Source organism: Rhinopithecus roxellana, chromosome 4 (assembly GCF_007565055.1).
Source record: "Rhinopithecus roxellana isolate Shanxi Qingling chromosome 4, ASM756505v1, whole genome shotgun sequence".
Taxonomy (NCBI): Eukaryota; Metazoa; Chordata; class Mammalia; order Primates; family Cercopithecidae; genus Rhinopithecus; species Rhinopithecus roxellana.
Window position 1 is genome coordinate 116,693,759 of NC_044552.1, and position 22,216 is coordinate 116,715,974.

At 38.6% G+C, this 22,216-nt stretch overlaps 1 protein-coding gene across 7 annotated transcripts in view; it reads right to left on the minus strand.

Annotated features, from left to right (window-relative positions):
• Nucleotides 1-22,216, minus strand: part of KLHL32 (kelch like family member 32) — a 250,044-nt gene that overhangs the window by 166,080 nt on the left and 61,748 nt on the right. For all 7 annotated transcript variants that reach the window (XR_004056958.1, XM_030929461.1, XM_030929463.1 and 4 more), the window contains 2 exons: nt 13,005-13,092; nt 3,862-4,042 (listed from right to left, as the gene is read on the minus strand). Coding sequence is in view for 5 of the 7 variants with exons in the window: in XM_030929461.1 (XP_030785321.1) it covers nt 3,862-4,042; nt 13,005-13,027 (204 nt within the window). In the remaining 2 variants the exon portion in view is untranslated. The remainder of the gene's footprint in view (nt 1-3,861; nt 4,043-13,004; nt 13,093-22,216) is intronic.

A 22,216-nucleotide genomic window follows, 5' to 3' on the forward strand; every position in this document is an offset into this window, starting at 1 on the left:
TAGCCAACTGGGGAGGCAAAAGAGCTCTACAAAGAGAATTACAAAACACTTCTCATTGAAATTAGTGATGACACCAACAAGTGGAAAAATATTTCATGCTCGTGGATAGGAAGAATCAATATTGTGAAAATGGCCACACTGCCCAAAGCAATGTACATATTCAATGTTATTCCTATCAAACTACCAATGATGTTTTTCACAGAATTAGAAAAACCTATTCTAAAATTCATATGGAATCATAAAAGAGCCGAAATAGCCAAAGCAATCCTAAGCAAAAAGAACAAAGCTGTGGCATAGTTTGTAGTATAGTTTGAAGTCACATTACCTAAGTTCAAACTATACTACAAGACTACAATAACCAAAACAGCATGATACTGCTACAAAAACAGGCACATAGACAAATGGAACAGAATAGAGAGCCCAGACATAAAGCTGCACACCTATAACCATCTGATCTTTGACAAAGCCAACAAAAACAAGCAATGGGAAAAGACCATATTCAATAAATGATGCTGAAATAACTGGCGAGCCATATGTCAAACATTGAAACTAGACCCTTTTCTTTCACCATGTACAAAAATCAACTCAAGATGGATTAAAGACTTAAATATAAAACCTAAAATGATAAAAACCCTGGAAGATAATCTATGAAATAGCATTCTGAACATAGGCCCTGACAAATAGTCATGACAAAGACACCAAAAGCAATTCCAACAAAACCAAAAATTGACAAATGGGACCTAATTAAACTAAAGAACTTATGGACAGCAACAGAAACTATCACCGAAGACACCTCACAGAATGGGAAAAATATTTTGCAAACTATGCATCTGACAAAGATCTACTATCCAGAATCTATAAAGAACTTAAACAAATTAACAAGCAAAAAATAACCCCATAAAAAAGTGGGCAAAAGACATGAACAGACACATTTCAAAAAAGACATACATGCAGCCAACAAGCATATAAAAAGGTGCTCAACATTACTAATCATTAGAGAAATGCAACTCAAAACCACAATGAGATACTATCTCATACCAGTCAGAATGACTATGATTAAAAAGTAAAAAAATAACTGATGATGGAGAGGTTGCAGAGAAAAGGGAATGCTGATACGCTGCTGGTGGCAATGCAAATTAGTTCAGTCATTGTGGAAAGCAGTTTGGCAATTTCTCAAAGAACTTAAAACAGTATTACCATTTAACCCAGCAATCCCATTACTGGGTATAGACCTAAAGTATTACAAATCATTCTACCATAAAGACACCTGCATGTGTATGTTCACTGTAGCACTATTCACAATAGCAAAGACATGGAATCAACCTAAATAACCATCAGTGGTAGACAGGATAAAGAAAATGTGGTATGTATATATCATGGAATACTACACAGTCATAAAAAAGAATGAGATCATGTCCTTTGCAGCAACATGGATAGAGCTGGAGGCCATTATTATAAGCCAACTAACATGGGAACAGAAAACCAAATACCACATATTCTCACTTATAAGTCAGAGCTAAACATTGAGAATACATGGATGCAAAAAAGGGAACAAGACACTGGGGCCTACTTAATGGTAGAGGTTGGGAAAAGGGAGAAAATTGAAAAACTACTTATTGAGTATTATGCTTATTACCTGGGTGATGAAATAATCTGTACACCAAACCCTCATGAAACGTAATTTACCTATATAACAAACCTGCACATGTACCCCTGAACCTAAAATAAAAGTTAAAAAAAAAAAATTCGATACTGAAATGCTGAAACCTAAATAGAGAGAAGTTAACACCAAGAAGGCTATATTACGGTCCATAAAAAGACAAAATTCCTATTACATAATGTACATACAATCTAAAGTGTTTTGCTGATTCAAAAGCCCCTCTGAATAATATGACTCTTCTGAAAGAAGAATACCTGACAATGTGAGTGAGGGTGTGTGAAATGTATAATTATATTAATGGAACTAAAAGGCCACTTTACAGATATTCTGTATCATCTTTGTAGTTTAGAATTAAATCCTACTTTTTATTTCAGAAATAGCCATTTCAAGTAATTACCTCTTCATCTTCTACCTTACTCAGTTTCATCACATTTAATACGCTTTTTTAAAAAGGCTGTCTTTTATGATTTGGCATCTTTGAAAATTCTCTGTGACTGCTAGTTGGCAATTAAGTGCAGTTGATATTGTCTCTTAACTAACAAAAGCAACATTATTATTAGAAATATTCAAACCAATCAACAAATTGCCCATGGGCCTAAGTTGGTGTCTGTAACATTTAGAGACTTTACTGGGGGAAATTAAAAAAAAAACAACACAATTAAATTAATTTATATTCCCATTTATATGGAGATTCATACCATTATGTTTCAAAAGTATTAGTCACTAGTTAACTGAAATAGCATTGAAAAGAAAATTAAATAGGCATTGAAATAATGTATATTTAGAAATTAATATTTCAAAACATTCTGGCTAATAATTGTCCAGGTTTGCTATTTTATGTCCATATAAGAAGCAGACTATCACACTCGTTAAGAGTCAAACATGGATTTCAATTCCAGATCTGCCATTTAGGAACTGTGTGACTTCTTATCCTCTGAGTTAGTGCAAATTACTTAGTCTTTGTTATTGTTTTCATATATGCAAAATGGTGATTTTAATAGTATGTATATATATGTGCACAATGGGTTGTTGTGACAATTAAATGAGATATGCATATAAAATCCTTTGCTCACCATGTGAATCATAAGAAGTGCTAAATAAGGGGCATTTAATCAGCTTCACCATACTGTGTACTTTCATCTTCAAGAAAAACAGCAATCTTATTACCACATATAATTTGCTGTTGGAAATCAACCCCAAAGCTCTGGTAAACAAGATGTGTTTTCATTAGCCACATGTACTGACCATGAAGGTCCATTAGGCTAAATGAATCTCTGTCCTTGGAGCAAATAATTAGAAAGCATTAAGAGTATATATAGGCCAGGTGCGGTGGTGTGTGCCTATAATCCCAGCACTTTGGGAGGCCGAAGCAGGTGGATTACTTGAGGTCAGGCGTTCAAGACCAACTTGGCCAACTTGGTGAGACCCTGTCTCTACTAAAAATACAAAAATTAGCCAGGTGTGGTGGCGTGTCCCTGTAATCCAAGCTACTCAGGAGGCTAAGGCATGAGAATCACTTGAACCCAGGACGTGGAGGTTGCCGTGAGCTGAGATCACGCCATTGGCACTCCAGCCTGGATGAAAGAATGAGACTCTGTCTCAAAAAAAAAAATGTATATATAAATATACACACACACACACAGGTATATATACATATATACATATATACATATATGTGTGTGTGTATACAAAAAAATATGTATATATATACACACACATATATATACATATGTATATATTAATATGTATATTATGTATGTATGTATATGTATATATATGTGTGTGTGTATATATATATAAATCAGAAACACTACATATACTTAAAGATTTTAAAATTTTAACAAATTGTCTTATAGCTTGGTCTTTGATCCTGAATCCAGAAGCATCCTCTAACCCCAGTCTGCACCCCCACATGGAGCACTACAGTGCCATATTGTCTCATGGTGGTAAAGTGCCAAGCACTCCTTGGTTCAGATGACTGGTGAGGTCTGTTCTACACTGGAGGCACATCCAGGTGCCCTGCCCAGAGAGGACCCAATGGGGCCCCAGGACACAGTCTACCCAGGAAAGAACAAAAGCCCCCACCATTCAGCTCCAGGGGTACCACATAATTAGCTCCTGGTTTAGTGACAGTTTGGGAAGCATTGTCATCCTCTCTTTATCAATATTTTAAGATAAACAAACAAACTATGGTGACTTACCCGGAAATAGTCGCTGCATGCTGCCAGGACGGCCTTGTGAGCATGGAATTTCTGTTCCTCAGCAATCAGGGTGATGTCGCAGAGGATGCCATCACTCCTCTGCTGATTCAATGCTGCCAGGACGCTGTCATTGTGAGATTCGGAGTGGCAGAGCCTCTGGCCTGTCAGCATTTCTTGAATACTGCAAAGGAGAACAATCAAGTCAACGTTTCTCCTTTTACCAGCCCTGTGGGCCGGCTGCTCTCTCATTCCTTGAACATCGAATGAAGCAACAAGGGTTCCAGTGCACTCTATGAGTGTGACCATCTGTTCCCTCATTTTCTTTCTCTCCACCACTCTCTTGTTCTCCCTTTTTCTTATTCTCTCTGCTCCCCTCCCTGCAGGGTCTTTCTCTTTTTTACTGGTGCCTCTCTTTCTGTATTTGTGTTTGTGTGTGTTCATCTGTGGCTGCATACTGACCCAGGTCTCTGGACCTGCAAGCCTCTGTTTCTGGGCCCCGTCCCTTCAGTGTGTGAACATCTCTGAGTGCAAAACTTCCTCTGGATGTATGTCTGGGCATGTGTACATGTGTGTGTGTGACCCTTCCCACTCTGTCCCCTCTCTCTAATTCCCTGATTCCTTCCCCACCTTTGTACCTTACCATGTCTCCCACAGGACACAAGACTGTTAACACATACAAGAAAACTGAGCAAATGTTAGTCAGGACAAAAAGGGCTGCAAGTGACCATTCCATGTAAAAGGCAATTAAACTAAAGAAGCTTACTACTAAACTTGGGAAATTGTGCACCATAAGAGCATCAAAAGGAATGCATTGTAAATGAAAACAAATTTAAAGCTGAAAGTAAAATTTATCTATTATCAGCCTTTAGTTTCTATGTATGATCATTATACTAGATTTATGAATGACTATATACTTTCTTTTTGTTTCTACTTTGTGAGATTGCTAATTTTACCCATTGTGAGACTTACCCCTTCACTCTCTACACTAACCTAAAACATTTATCCTTATGTCCTTTCAAAAGTCCCAGATGAAGCTCTAGATCATTCTACAATAATACAGAAGTAATGCCATAAACACAAAATGCAAACTTGCACTTTATAGACAGCTATGGACATTTTCAGCTTATGCCAATGTGAGTCTATACAGTGCTCTAAAATCTCAGAACCGGTATTGGACTAAGATGGGTGATCTGCCAGGAACAGGTTACTCCCAGAGTGAAAACAAGGGCCATCAAGCCCTGTTTCTGGCCAGCAGGTCCATCTCAAAGCTGAGTAAAAATATCATTGGGATGATTGAGCATTGTCTCTCCCATGTTGGTAATTCCTGTATCCAACCCCTCCCTCTGAGTGTGAAAGAGTTTCTCAGGGGAGCCAGAGTTGCCACCAGCCTAGTCTGCATGGTGGGTTTATTTGGCAGGGCTCTGCTCAGCCTGTGGTGCCAGTTGGCTGGTAAATTACAGTTAGGTACAAATCTCCATCTTAAAATTAACCAAATACTTCCTGTGAAATGCCAGAAGGCAGTCATTAAGCTTTATTGGACAGTTTTGACTAGGAAGCATCAGAAATGTCAGAAATATGGAAAGAAAAAAACTTGACAGACGGTGATGATATAGGAAGTTCCTGTGGGAAGGTGGGAGGATTATTTTCAGTTGAAATGTAGCAGTGAGTTTTGAAATGGTTACTGTCATTGAATATTCATCTAGTAGCTCAAGCCATAGGCAGACTTTCAAATCAGTAGTTAAAAACCTCATTCAGAAGCATAAATAATTTTTTGCAAATTTCTATGCAAAGTCTAGAATGGAGATTAATTAGCATCACTCAATTAATTAGCATCTCAAATCAAGAAATGGAATAGTAATAGAAACATTGTATCAGCCAAGTAAAGATTTAGGATAGTCTTTGAAAAATCTTTCCTAAAAGGATGACTTTTTAATAGATTTGAGAAACACATAGTGCTCACCACGTCCCATGAACTATTCTTAGTGATTTACAATGACTAGTTCATGTAATCTGCGCAACAACACCATGAGGCAGGTACTATTATTATCTTTATTTTATAGATAGAAAAACTGAAGGTCCAAGATCAGGTATTTTGAGAACATATCACCAAGAATATAATAATGTAATTCCTCCTCCTACTTAAAGAAAAAAATAATAATAAAAGGCCAGGTGTGGTGGCTCATGCCTGTAATCCCGGCACTTTGGGAGGCTGAGGCAGGTGGATCATTTGAGGTCAGGAGTTTGAGACCAGCCTGGTCAATATGGTGAAACCCCATATTGGGGTTTAATTAATACTATAGTAATACTCTGTTGTACTGTATTGTATCAATACACAAATTAGCCAGGTGTGATGGCGTGTACCTTAATCCCAGCTACTCAAGAAGCTGAGGCAGGAGAATTGCTTGAACCCAGTAAGTGGAGGTTGCAGTGAGCTGAGATCACTGCACTCCAGCCTGGGCAACAGAGTGAGACTCTGTCTAATATATATATATATATATATATATACACACACACACACACACACATAATCTGTAAAAGAGCTGAAGAAATCTATGCTTAAGGGGAAAAATCATGAAAGTCCCTATTAACTTTATATTTATATTATGTATAATGAATCTCAAAATCAGCCTTTTAGAATAATATACATGAACAGAACAACATGACAAGGCAGTAAGAAATGTTTGAAATTTTGCTTCAAAAACATGTATCCTCATACTGTGACTAAAAGTTTTGGGATAGAAAATAGATTCTAATTATTATAACCTTAGAAAATATATTTGAAACATTCATAACTTATTTTCTCCATTTTTATATCACCTTAAATGTTAAATAAATGTATTTCAAAATTTCATTTGTAGTGGAACAGAAGAATATATTAAGATAATTGCCTTAAAATGTTTCCTTACTCATTTTCCAAATATAGTGCCACAATTCCTGTCCTTATTATTAACATTGAATTGGTACTTGCATTTTATATGTCTATTGAGAGTGAATAAATCTTGCCAGAAAAAGAGCAGCTGTAAACTGAAATTTGGCAAAGAATAAAAGACTCGGCTTTGAAACAATAGTGATGCTGCACAATTTCACAGGATCATTCAGCTGGGCTTGAAAATTCAAGCTTCAAGAAAACAACAAGCTAAATATTTAAGACAACAGTTGGCACAAGATCGCAAATATTTTGGAACCAATATGTTAGGGATCCTTAAAAGCAGAAACAAATACTCCAACATTTGGCAAGAAATAAAAGCCTCTTAATCAACAAATCATTATTGTATTCTGAAAGTAACTTCCCACTCAACTCTCGGATGTAAATTTGTAAAACATCTCAACCCTCTAAATGTTAAGGCACACGTGGCCACAGAACATAGCTGGAAGGGAGCAGGCCCACTTCACCAAGTCAATAGTCATAAACCAAGGACAAGATAAATCAAAGACTGTAATGCACTATGTCTAAATTAAAATGGGGAGCTGACACATGCTTGCAAACATCTCCCTCAGCATCTAGAACATATATCAAATTAGCAAACTAAGCCTCCCAACTTAGAGCAATGTCCCTCAATTTTTTGAGAAACAAAGAAAAAGGAAGGAAAAGTATACCCTAAAACTTCTAAATTGCTGGAAAAAAACTGAAAGCAAGAGCCATATTTCTCAAGGAAACACAGATTTGAGTGTCATCCTAAAACTGGAAAAGGTCTCCCACAGAAGCAATGCTGCCACCTCAGAATTCATCAGTGAGTGCAGAGAGTGTCCCGGCTTCCCCAATACAACCCCTTTCTCTCAGAGATGCCTTAGAACTGCATCAATACAAAAGAGTATGTGCTATATTAATACTATAGTAATACTCTATTTATTGTATTGTATTGTATCAATACAATAGTAATAGTCTATTGTAGGGATACACCTATACAGTAGACACTAACCACACATGGTCACTGAGTACTTGAAATACGGCCAGTCCAAATTGAGATGTACCATACATGTAAAATGCACAATGGATGTCAAAGACAATATGAACAAAAGAAAGTAAAATAGCTCAATATTTCTGTACTGATTACATGTTTAAATTATAATATTTAGGGTATGTTGGGTTTACATAAAATGTATTTTTAAAATTAATTTTACCTTTTTTAGGGCCAGGCATGATGACTCACACCGGTAATACCAGCATTTTGGAAGGCCCAAGCGGGCAGATCATCTGAGGTCAGGAGTTCAGGACCAGACTGGCCAACATGGTGAAACCCCGTCTCTACTAAAAATATAAAAATTAGCCAGGTGTGGTGGCACATGCCGTATCCCAGTTACTCAGGAGACTAAGGCAGAAGAATTACTTGAACCCGGGAGACAGAGGTTGCAGTGAGCCGAGATCGTGCCACTGCACTCCAGCCTGGGCAACAAGAGTGAAACTCTGTCTCAACAACAACAAAAAACAATAATTTTACCTTTTTTAATATGGCTACCTGAATTTTTAAATTATAGATATGCTTCTCATTATGGTTCTGTTGGATACTCTATGAGTTCCCAGTGATATATGTCCCTCTATTTTTTTCCACCTGAACACTATAAGGACTTTAGGCAACCCCTGTCAGACTGCCTGTGCAAACTGCTGTTCCTATATTTCACAGGGCCCCATGTAGGCCCTCATGCAATAGTGGAAAGCCCCAGACTCTCTGAGCAGAAGATTGCTTTTTAGTAATGCCAGGGAGCAACCATTTGATCAGTCATATGTCAGTATCCAGAAATGGGGAAATAAATAAACGAGGTCTCAGGAAAGACGATTATTCATAACTTTAAGCCTTTAACTTTCACTCTGGAATTGATCACAAAAACTAATAAATCAAATGCAGAGAATGGCGTTCATTATATCATATTCCCTACTCATACTGAATCACTGCTTTAGTGCAAATTGCTACTTCAAGGTCATAGAGTTAACATTTTTTGGTCACAGAAATCCTATAGGGTTTGATGTTCATGGAAAGAATTTTGACGAAGTTCAGTCAGTTTTAAAGTTGTAAATTCCAAAAACAGCTATATGGTTTTAAACATCTGCATTTCAAATTTTAAAATCCAAGTCAATTTCTATGTCAGTGTTTACCTACAACTTGTATATACAAAAAATATGTAGTCGTTTTTAAGTAACACTACCAATAAGGTGTTACATACTTACATATTAAAAACAACCAAGTGGCATAAAGATTCTCATTTCTTAAGTAGGCTACTTTATACAAGAAAGAAAAAGACTGGACAAAAAGTCTGACAGTAATAATTATGCATAATTATCTCAATTCAGTCTATTGGTGAACTATCAAGTGAGTGTCTTAAATCACTTAAACTATGTAGTCAAAGTATTTTCATGAAAAATAAAGACATTAATATTTTTAAAATTCTATTTAAGGTGGTAGGCTATTAAAGGACCCTATAATAAAATAATTTTATTTCTATAGAACACTTTATAAACACTTTAAAATGAACTTGGTCAATTAATAACAATGGTCATAATAATAAGCAAAGAAGATACAATATGCTTAGACAATTATTAAATAATGAAAACTCTGTAGAAAGGAAATTAATTATAAATGAATAGTTTCGTTTCCTTCCTTCCCTCATTCATTTACCCAACAAATATTTATTAAGCCTGGGCCAGGTGTTGTGCTGGGTGCCAGGGACAAAATGGTGAGCAAACCATATGTGGTAGCAGTCCTTAGCAGTCCTCATGGAGCATTCAGTACAGTGGGGCAGTTACACATTCATCAAATAATCTGGCCTCCCTAAAGAAATAATACTTGAGCTGCTGGCTGAAGGATGAGAACAAGTTAATCTGGTAAAAAGAGAAGGTTTTCCAGGCAGGAGAACAGCAAATGCTATAATCCTGTGGCAGGAGGGAGCATGGCCCTTACAGAGTGTCTACAGAAAGTTAACAGCTAGGGACGAAGAAGAACGTGGTGCAGGTAAGCCCCGAGCAGCAGAGGCCTGAGCCCACTTGTGCAGGAATTCTGGGCCAGGTTATCCTAAGGGCAATGGGAAGTCACAGAAAAGGTCACTCAAGCTGTAGTACCAAGAGCAGTAGGGGAGACTGGGCCAGACTAGAGCAGACCCAGACTGTGGCTATGGTTCAGGTGAGTGATGGAGTTGGACCTTGGAGCCCAAGGAGCATTCAGATGAAGTTTCAGAAAGGTGAATGGGATTAAAAGTTATTTAGAGGGAAAATCTACAGGTCTTGGTGTTAGATTACATATTGAGGTGAGTGGGAGGAAGATTTCCAGAAGACGCCTACATTTCTGGCTTATACAACTTGATATTTCCAGAATAGGAAACAAATGAAAGAGGATCAGAATTGTAGAAAAGAATGATGATGAATTTGGTTTGGGACACGTTAAGTTTGAGTTGTCTTTAAGATACCCAAGCACAGATGTCAAATATGTAGCTTGAGTCATGGATCTGGAGCTCAGAAAGGAGTCTTTGCTAGAAATGTAAATCTGTAACTCATCTGCATAGGGAAGGTGACAATACAGCTGTATCTCAAGAAAATGGCTGAGAAACAAGCAACAGTCAAAGGTTGCTGAGAATATATGAAAGATCGATTTGAAGCACAGAGGCAGGTTTGGGCTTAGTTGTGGGAAAGGATTGCCTCTTGAGTGGCAGGGAATCAGTGGACCAGAAACACATACTAGAACTCTGGGCACTTTTTGGCTTGTTGAATCTGAAGATTTTTGTGGAACTAGTCTCTACTAGACAATATAGGCATGGAAATATGAATAGCTCAGTTCATCCGGATTGGGGTTTTCTCAAGCAAATGCATCAAAAATACAGGAAATGAGAGAACTTAAGGGTTTAGCAACAGTGATAGAATCTAAACTGCTTAAGAAGGAAAATGAGGAAAGGAAAGATCAGATGGGTTGGTAGAAAGTAGCAGGGCCAATAAATGAGACATTACAGTGAGGTCAGAGTACAACCATAACGGGTAAATCAGCAAGCTAGAAGGAGAGGAGGCTACAGTGAGAGTAAAATGACTGATAGTGTGATTTCAGAAACAGAGTAATTATTGAGGATGACAAGGTCTGAGGTGTGGCCATGAAACTGGGCAGCTGAGTGCAGGGAGAAGGTCTTTGGAGATAAGCAGATTGAAGGTCCAAGGACCATGAAGCAGACACATCCTCCATGCTGACACTGAGGGCCCTGGGGGTATAGTAAGAGTTTCGTGATGAGGAGGAAGACTGCAAGCCAGGTGCCATAGTGCTCAGTGAATAAAGGACAATGACCCCGACCACAGTTAGGAAGAGGAGAGCCTGAGAGAGATAGAGGACACCATCTTCAGAAGAGTATGTCTTTGTTGTTTTTGTGGCTGTGCTTTCTCAATCAATCAATTTGTGGAGTAACGGTCTAGAAGCAAAACCATGCCCTGGGATGATGACAATCTCTCTACCCATCCTTGACATACATGAGATGTGAGGAAACAACAATGCAACTACTTTGAGAGTACTACAAGGGAAATGGTCCTCAGAGGAGGATGGATCTCAGTGAAGTCTGAGACGAACAGAGCTTTTCAGGACAAGGAGATGATACAGCAGAATATGTGGTTATGCTGTGACACTTCCACATGACACAGTGAGAGAGTGTGAGAGGTGGGGAAGGGAGGGCTCTGGGTTGAAGCAGAAAAGGAGACAACATTATAGAGATGATTGCACTGTAGAAGACAGATGACCATGGAATGGGAGTTGATTAATAAGAATGGGATGGCAGACTTAAAAGTAAAAACTTATTTTAAGTATGCACACTGATCCTGGTAGCCAGGAATAAATAGCTTGGCTGAGGTGGTGGCAGACAGACACCATGGTCTCCATGTGCTGTATTGGTTGAATGCCAGGTCTAGAGCAGGGTTTCTCAGCCTCAGTATTACCGACATTTTGGGCTAGATGTTTTTTTGCTGTAGGGGGTTGCCCTATGCATTGCAAGATGTTTAAAATGATTCCTGGCCTCTACCCAGTAGATGCCAATTGTATCCACAGTCCCAGTGACATCCAAAAACATTGTCAGATATTGCACAAAGTACCCTGGTGGTGAAATCATCCACCATTGAGAATCACTGATTGAGAGCAAAAGACTCACATGGGGAGTGCAGAGGCGTTATACCTGCTACAGCAATGTCACCAGTTCTCAACACATTTCTGGAACAAATCACCTCTAATAGCTTCAGAGTCACGGAAAGAAACTGGTCTCATTACTTAACAAACACCCAATTCTTAAGAAAAATGTATTCCCCAGGTTTATCATCTTTCTTATTATTTGCTCTGAAGATATTTTGACTGTTCCCTCAGAGGATGATGCAGATTTACCTCCAGTGAGACTATTCAAATGAATGCCATGCATTTCCTCATTGGCTGCCCCTCAGTTTCTGGAATGTGCCAAGCTCCTTCCTGCCTCAGGGTATGCCCCCCTTCAAATCTCAGGTATACAGCCTGTCTCAGGAAGGCATTTTCTTGCTCTATCTATCCTGTACTTTTCCTTCAGAGCACTTTCACAATTATTTTTGCATCGTTACTGGTGTGCTTATTTGTTTAATGACTGTTTCCCCCATAGAATATACATTTTAAGAGGGAAGGAACCTTATCTGTTTTATTCATAGCTGGGTCCTCAGCACCAAACACAGTACTTGGCTTAATTAATATCTATTAAATAAATGAATTATTAAAAGGAAATGTTGTGAGCATTTTGAGAATAAGCATTGTACTCCCCAAAGTGATTGCCTTAAAGGAGGCTCTCTCTCTCTCTCTCTCTCTCTATATATATATATATATACACACACACACACACACACGCACGTATGCATAATTTTTTGTTTCTTTTTTATGTCATATACCTTTATAGTAGCATACCTTTGTTTGAAGGAAGTTAGCATCCTAAATAAGGAAAAAATATTAAAAAGCAGTATGATTCAAAGAATCAGGAAACATGTTTAGGTTTGACAAATAACTAGGTCACAGCAGTTAGTCCTTGTGCCACCACAGTAAATTCACAAAAGCTCTGACTAGTTTGTTGATTCTTTCAAATATGCATTAAGTCTCTGCTCTGTGCTTGATCCTGCAACGTGCAATGCACCTATTTCAGGGCTCACTACAGCATGCAGGGACACACCCCGCAGGGCATACCTGAGGCAGCGTTCAGACGGCATTTTCCAGCTGGGTTCCTCAGGTTCTCAGCCTTAGAAGTGTGCAGAGGAATCAGCAAGCATTCCAGCTGAATAAAAAGACAAGAGAAAAGGGTGCATTGAGCTAAATGCAGAAAAGCAAACTTTGGGTCTTCCTGATGCTAAAGCTTTTGAATTCCAGGGAGGCAGCTTGGAGAGTTTTACTGTCCACATAAAACATTCTGACACAATGCTCCTTTAACAAGTAATTGTTCTGGATATTTTTAAGTTTTTTCACTTTATTGAAGCTTCAAAGACTAGGAAGTAAAATATGTTTGAGAATCAACAATAGTAATTAAGTGTTAAAGTAAAAATTAAAACACCAGATGGGATGGCCAAAGGAAAAAACTAAGATTTGATAAACCACAAATCTAAACCACAAATACTAGTTGACTTGTCATTTGTAGAGATTTCATTTTCCTTCCAAATATGATTAGTGGAATTAAATTAAAATAAAGTACCTCATGGCCAAGTGTCTATAGAAATACAATTTTCTATTCAAGAAGCAGATTTCTGAAAAGTAGGTGGAAAAAATAACATAGAGAAGATAAAAATTAGTAGGAAATGAAAAATGGATTCTTATAGAGGCTTCAATATTGCATAATTGAAATATATAACAGGATGCAGTTGTCAGGCTTGAAATTGCTCCTTGGCTATTCAAGCACACTTTCTCATTTAGTCTCTGCCCCCATCCCCCGTCTTTGCTTTTAATCATTGGAGTAACTCTGACTAGAAAAATAAATTATTTGAATAGTCTTGGTCCTGGTCCATGACTACACTTTACAACCCTCAGTAGAGGTTCTAGCTCCCATTTTCTAATGCACCCAAGTGGCTAAATTAATTAGAATCTGGATAAGCTAAATAGGCTTCCTTCTGTCTCAATTTTATTTTGAAAAGCAATAACAGGATGAAAATGCTTATGAAAGGAATATGTTAAGCTGTGCCGATTTCTGCTGATTTGTATAAAAGAGAGAGCTACGATTTACAATCTGACCAAAATACAATATTTGTTATACTGTATACAAACCCTCAATTGGTGTGACTGCATAATACTTCACATAGCATATCATCGTTGGTTAACTATTCCATTTTACTGAACATTAGGTTGCTGGGTTGCTTTGAATATTTTTCATACAACTATATTTTTGTTTCTTATTTTCTTTGATTATTAAAAATAGTATGTCTCTACTTTCATTTATTTCTAATTTAAGTCTTGATGAACCTAAAAGTGAGTCTCATTTTTAATTGCCCCATTATGACTGAGCAGCATGGGCAGTCACAGTAATTCAAGGCACGTTGTTTAATTAGCCAAGAGACTTGCTTAGCAACCTAATGTTGCTACAGTGTCCTTTCAGAATCTAGGTTATAAACTCCAGTCTTTTGTAGCCTAACACAAACTCCAACAGGCATGGACACTTGAGCTTTAAAGCTGCAAAGAATATTTATTACTACAGGGAGGTGTAACACCTTAATCTTTCTGAAAGTCCAATGTTTTTAAAACACTCCCAACAACTGAACGGAGAACAAAAATCCTAAAGTTAAAATAATCTCAAATTAAATGGCACATCTAACTTGATATGTTTCATTTCAAACATGATCATTAAAAATAATAAGATAGATGAAATTCTCTTTCACAGATATTTATTGTTTGGAGACCAACTCACTAAATCAGGTGTTTCTAAAATTGTTGAATTATAAGCCACTATATACTACAAAGCTTAGGAAACTGGACACCGTTTTAAAGGTGAATTAACTAGGTGCCCACCAGTGGTAGACTGGATTTAAAAAATGTGGTATATATACACCATGGAACACTGTGTATTAATAGCTACAAAAAAGAAGAAAATCTTGTCCTTTGCAGCAACATGGATGCAACTGAAGGCCATTATCCAAAACGTTATCCAAAACGAATTAACACAGGAACAGAAAAACAAATACCACATGTTCTTCTCACTTACAAGTGAGTCAAGCATTGAGTATCCCTAGGTGTAAAGATAGGAACCACAAACATTGGGGACAAATAGAAGGAGGCTGGCGGCATGGGCTAAAAAACTACCTGTTAGGTAGTATGCTCATTACCCGGGTGACGGGATCATCCATATCCCAAACCTCAGCATCATGCAACATACTCATGTAACAAACCTACACATGTACCCGCTAAATCCAAAATAAAAGTTGAAATTATTTTTTTCCAAAGGTGAATTAAAATGAGTTAAGGATTAATCACCACTGGAAGAGGTTTATTATTTACTATTTTTACTACATATTATTTACTATTTATTATTCCCTATGTCCTCTATATTTATATATTGGAGATATATATATATATATATATATATAGAATTAAATTTTGTTAGCAAATACATTTGTTTTTATAAAAAGTTTCCCCTCACCATAAGTAGAGTGAACAACATGGCTACTTGTAAGCTCCAGCCAGACACCTCTTCTCCCTCTTCCCACTTCCTTGCACTTTTTCCCATGCCTAGTATGTGGATTAACCCAAGGCTGTTTCCCCCCCACAGCCCAGGGAGATCCAGGCCAGTCTCCTGCAGTTCCCCTCCTGAGAATACAGAAATGATCAGAGCTGAGCCAGCTGAGTGGAGCATTAGGAAGCAGAGCAATATGAAGAAAGGCCAGAGTTGCTCTCCAGGTAGCCAACATTTAGGGCTCTCACACACTCTCAGAGATAGAACTACATATATCACAAACCCCAAAGGAGTGCTATGTGGGCCTGGAAGCAAATGAGGTGACTCTTTTTCTGTCACTTAAGAGTGATCACCTTTGAGATCTCTTTCAACTGTGACCATCTACAATCTTCTGAGCCATTGGCATGACAAAGATTCTCTTTTAGACCAAACTCTAGTCAGACTCCTCTGAGCTCTTTTTCAAGTAGGCCCTGTCCTTGGGTATGTCCTCAGGAGCTTTGTGGTCAACTACTGAACAATGAAAATATTATTTTGGTGCACAGATAATTTATTGATTTTACTAAACACTTAAAGACAAGGAATATATAAAAATAGTTAAGAAAACATGTTAAAATTTTAAGTATCCATCAGCCTTTTGGTTCAGCTTAATGAACCCAGGAAGGAGGAAGGGATTTGCCTCTATTGCATAACTACTATAAAAAAACAAGGCAGGGAGGGTACCAGAATAGCCACCCCAAAATATGCCTCCTTAGCACATGGATCATTTTGACCTAAAAGCCACTGAGAACCAGCAGATAGATGCAGGAATAGCTCTAAACACAGGGTACCATTGTCCTTTTGTAAAGAAAATTTACATTTATAAAGAACATTTTCATAATTTCTTTTCACAAAAGGTCTCTTCCTCTCCTGGACCACGAAGAGGAGGACTCCTAACTCTTATCAATGGAGAAGGTACTGACTTCAATCTGCACAACAAACCTTACTGAACAATTCTTTTTTACAGTACTTTTCCTGGTCATATTTCTGTAACTTGTCTTTCCCATCCAGAAGCCCCAAACCCCTTTTCCTTTGATTATCCTAAGATCACATGTCAGGCCAAGTTCTAACCACTCCTTTGGGTTAGTCATCACTGGGTGCTCCCACGTGTATCTGTGATGAACATGGAAATAAATTTCCATTTGTTTTTCTCTTGCTAATCTGTCTTTGGTGGTCTAAAAATATAGAGGCCCTGCTGAAAAATCAAAGATGGATAGAGGAAAAAAGATTTTACCCCCTCCCCTACAACAGGCATAGTGGTTTTCATTTAACAGTGTAAAAGTTCAGCTACTGTAGTAACTTCTCAAAGTGAGAAATGACCCCCAAAAGACTAGTACCACAAATTTCAGTCTTTGTGATTAAAAATACAACCAAACAAATCCAGCTTGCAAACAAAAATAAAACACACATTTTACAAAATGAAGCTGTTTGTACATATCGATGTGCAACTAGGCTAGGCTAGTTTCTTACCTTTTCCAAGACTCAATTTCTTCATTTTCTAAAAATACGGATAATACTACTACCTTATCACAGGGCTGTATAGTGTATGTAGAGTACCTAGTACAATGGCTGACACATCACAGGGTCATAGTAAACATCATTGTGTGTCTTCTTTTGTTATAGAATACAAATATGAATCATGTAGTGATTTGATCCAGTGACAGGAATCTCTGAATGTTTTCTTTTGTTTCACTTTTTGGTAATGTAGTTCATATGCCAAATACTAGTGTTTGTAATACCAAAAATGTGTATAGCAGTAATCCTTCAAGGACTGTTCTCAAGACAACTTTACAGCTGGTGAAGACTCAGACCCCATTCTCCAAGCTCTCCAGAGGAAGCTGGGCATTTACCCCCAGAAACACAGCAAACATTTCTTAAAATATAGCAATTTTTTCACATAATTGAAATTATTTACCACCCTCACCCTTAGGAAATGTTCATTAGTGGAATGTCCTCCATTTCTGGTAAGTCTCTTCAAATATAATCTGGTACATAGGATTGATGGGATCTAACCTCTTTATAGTCTTTATTTTTATTAAAATGTTTCAAAGTTGGTAGAGTCTCACTTGGGTTTTTTTTTAAGTCAAACTTGAAAATATATTTACACAGACAAAATAAATATATTATTAAACAGTAATAGTGCACAAGAGATACATGATTAAGCCCTCCAAACTAGCTGGCTAGGTTTTACTTACTTACTTCTAGTTGATCTTAAAACCCCCACTAGCAAGTCACATGACCGAACAATACATAACTAAACTCCCACTCGCTACCTTATGGGTAACATCTCTGACAATGGGTCACCATAGTAACGGTGCTTATAGTTATTTTTCAGAAACTAGGGGGCAGCTTTTGTCTGGTTCAAGCCAGATGAGACCTTCACAAGTTGGTTGCACAGGCTGGGCCTTCAACAGCTGCCTGAAGAGGGAACTTCTTGATATCAGAGAGCCAAAAACTCCATTATCAGATTACGCTAGTGCCACCATTTTCTGCACATATATCCTATGAAGAACCATACAGCTTAATTACCCTTGTGCAGAAAGCCCTAATTACCTCACCTTTCCGACTCACCAATCGTCTTTCCCTATACTTTAGACCACCCCACTTTCTGTCACACACATACCTCCAAGCCCTATTTTCAGAGAGGTGGATCTGAGATTTATTTCCCTGGCCCTGCACATTGAAGCCTTGTGAATAAAATCTTTTCTTTTTTGCAAAACCTGTCACCACAGTGATTGGCTTGCTGCATAGAGGCAGAACAAGCCTGGCCAGTAACAAAAGGGGGAGGAAAAAAGTAAGTGTCCTATAGGTCTTGATGACATACAAAGAAAGAAGGACTAGATAAGCTAAGTTAGTTTAATATAATCAATAAACATAAGATACTAAAAATTAAGCTACCTTAATTATGTGGATGCATACCAATCCTACCAACATATAAGAGACTGGCGAAGAACTCAACTCTGACCTTTTTTTCTCTTGCCCAAATTACTATCTAAAGGGGTATGGGGAGTCATGCCCTACAAACCATAAAGTCTCATCCAAGGGGTTTTATTTAACCCTATATAACGTGGCTTGCTTTCCAACCTGATGCTGGCATAACATCACATGGCAGATAAAGAAAGAAATCAAAATATTTCAACCCCAAATACATGTTCTTTGCCATATCTTGAAATAGTCCTCCAAAGCTGACTCTTGTGGACAAAAATCTACATTCTGAAGAGAATCCCTTTCCTTGCCCTTCATTTTTTTCCTGATCTAGGAGACAACTGACTTACAATGTATTCTTTCTGAAGCCTCTACCTGGGGACTACTTCTGTGTAATGAGAACCTTGGTCTCCACAACCCCTTACCTTAACCCAGACATTCTTTTCTGTTGATTCTAGTCCTTTGGACAATAATTAAACCCTTTTAACCAAATGCCAATCAGAAAATCTTTGAATCTACCTATGACCCAGAAGCCCCCGCTTCCAGCTGTCGAACCTTTCCAGACCAAACCAATGTACATCTTACATGTATTGACTGATGTCTTATGTCTCCCTAAAATGTATAAAACCAAGCTGTATCCTGAACACCTTGGGCACATGTTCTCAGGATCTCCTGAGGGCTGTGTCGGAGGCCACTGGTCACTCATATTTGGCTCAGAATAAATCCCTTCAAAATATTTTACAGAGTTTGACACTTTTTGCCAACACTGGTTTATTCTTGCTATTATCACATATTTGTTTAACAATGTTTGTGTGTAATACTCCAATAATACCTTATAATTTTTTTTTTTATTATTATACTTTAAGTTCTAGGGTACATGTGCATAACGTGCAGGTTTGTTACATATGTATACTTATGCCATGTTGGTGTGCTGCACCCATCAACTCGTCAGCACCCATCAATTCATCATTTATATCATGTATAACTCCCCAATGCAATCCCTCCCTCCTCCCCCCTCCCCATGATAGACCCCAGTGTGTGATGTTCCCCTTCCCGAGTCCAAGTGATCTCATTGTTCAGTTCCCACCTATGAGTGAGAACATGCGGTGTTTGGTTTTCTCTTCTTGTGATAGTTTGCTAAGAATGATGGTTTCCAGCTGCATCCATGTCCCTACAAAGGACGCAAACTCATCCTTTTTTATGGCTGCATAGTATTCCATGGTGTATATGTGCCACATTTTCTTAATCCAGTCTGTCACAGATGGACATTTGGGTTGATTCCAAGTCTTTGCTATTGTGAATAGTGCCGCAATAAACATACGTGTGCATGTGTCTTTGTAGTAGACTAATTTATAATCCTTTGGGTATATACCCAGTAGTGGGATGGCTGGGTCATATGGTACATCTAGTTCTAGATCCTTGAGGAATTGCCATACTGTTTTCCATAATGGTTGAACTAGTTTACAATCCCACCAACAGTGTAAAAGTGTTCCTATTTCTCCATATCCTCTCCAACACCTGCTGTTTCCTGACTTCTTAATGATTGCCATTCTAACTGGTGTGAGATGGTATCTCATTGTGGTTTTGATTTGCACAAATTATTATTAACATGTTCAACATACATACATGTGGGAGCCCCCAGTGATGAGTAACTCAAGGAGTGGTTAGAACTTGGCCTTACATACAATCTTAGGATAATCAAAGGTAAAGGGGTTTTGGGCTTCTACATGGGAAAGACAAGTTATGGGAAGACGACCAGGAAAAGTACGGTAAACAAGAATTGTTCAGTAAGAACAGGGAAAATGCTAGTCCTCCTCCTCCTGCACAGGTCATCATGTGAGTGGCAGAGCAGGCCTTTCTCAGTGTCTTGTTAAAAGGAAACAATGGTGATAGCTATAACAATGATGAAGATGATAGGACCTTAATTAAACACTTAATAAGTGTCCAGCACAGTGGACACTTTTCCCTACCTTATTTACTATCCCCATTCTGTTTGGATCTGGATAATAAGGCATAATGAGGTCAAGGAATTTACTAAAAGACACACAAGTAATGAATAGTGAAATCAGACTTCAAATCCAACAGACTGACTCCAGAGTCCATACCCTTAACCACACCTAATAGTAAAAAAGGGAACCTATTCCGGGACACGGTTATACCCTGAAGTGCTAAAGAGACCAAAGACCAACAGCCTCGGGCACCTAGTACTGGGGCAGGTGAGTTAAGGCAACTTTGAATCAGTACAAAGGAGGTTTCCAACAATCTAAGATGCACACAGACTATGTAAGGTAATACCTCTGTCACTAGAAGTGAAAAATAGGACCATAATAGACTTGGCCTTGTTTTGAAGATGATTCAAATGCTCCTAGGCCTTCCTGATCCACAGAAACCAAAAGCCAAGGATCAAAACCTGCAACCACCACATGCTGGTGTCTCCCAAGGAGGCCCTGATGTGGACTGAATTGTGTCCCCCCAAAATTCATGTGTTGAAGCTTCCAATATGTGACTGTATGTCACTGTGTTGGAGATTTGGCCTTTAAAGAGATAATCGAGGTTAAAAGGTTACTGGGTGGGCTCTAATCCAAAATGACTGGCATCCTTCTAAGAAGAGATGAAAACATACACGGATACAAAGGAAAGACCGCATGAGGACACAGGGAGAAGGCAGCATCTGCAAGCCAAGGAGAGAGGCCTCAGAAGAAACCAACCCTGTTATCACCTTGATCTCAGACTTGTAGCCTCCAGAATTGTGAGAAAATAAATTTGTGTTGTTCAAGCCACCCAGTCTGTGGTACTTGGTTATGACAGCCCCTTGCCAGTCTCTTCTAAGCTACTATGACTCAGAGGCTGTGCCAGACCTGCAGACCACACTACCTCCAGATCTGGGATGGTCTGTGCTCTGCTCAGACAAAGCTGGACCACAAGCATGCTGAGCAATCCATGACGGTGGAGGCCTCCTGGGGCCTGAGACAGTGGCCTCTCCACTACTGTCCTCGCAGAGCATCTGGCCCCCAGCTTTCACTTTCCAATCAATGTTCCTCTTTCTCTAGGCACTAAACCCCACCACTCTTGGAAGAAATTTCCTCTGGGAAGTTGCTTTTAACATCCAGGCATTAGTTTGCTTGTTTTATCAGAACACTCCCTTCCACCTTTCATAAGTACTGTGGAGGCCCAAGCAGAGAGGGATGAGGGTCCAAAGTGTAGACACACAGCCATGTGCTCGAAGCACCATCACCTCCCAACACTCCATCCCTGAGGCCAAGCTGTGTGTGCACCTGCATGCCTTCTGCATAACTTAGGGAGATTTTTTCCCCTCAGCACTCCTTCTACCAAGCTACCTTCCATGGGTAACCCACTTCTCTGTCAGACATGACCCTTTCTGAATTCTTTCCAGTGCAGTCCTGCTGCTGGATCTACCCACAGAGGGAAGGGGAAACACTGACTAGCTCCATGTGCTGAGAGATGTGAAGGCCCACTTCTAGCCAAGATAACTGGATACATGATGGTCAAATGAATACAGGCAATAGCTCTTGGCCCACTTGATCATCTCACTGCCCTGCTTAAAGCTGTTGTGATAAAGTTGTACTTCTTAAAATAGTACCCCTGCCAACACTTCCAGCCTTGTGTTTTACCACTTGATCCTTCTTCTTCTGGTTACAGTCATACAGACATACTCATCACACTCAACTGTTCTCTCCCCTCAGGGTACCAGTAACTGTCATCTTCACTGTTTAGAACTTTCTACCCCTCCTTTTTGCCTGGTTAACCCCTATTTATCCTGCAGGTT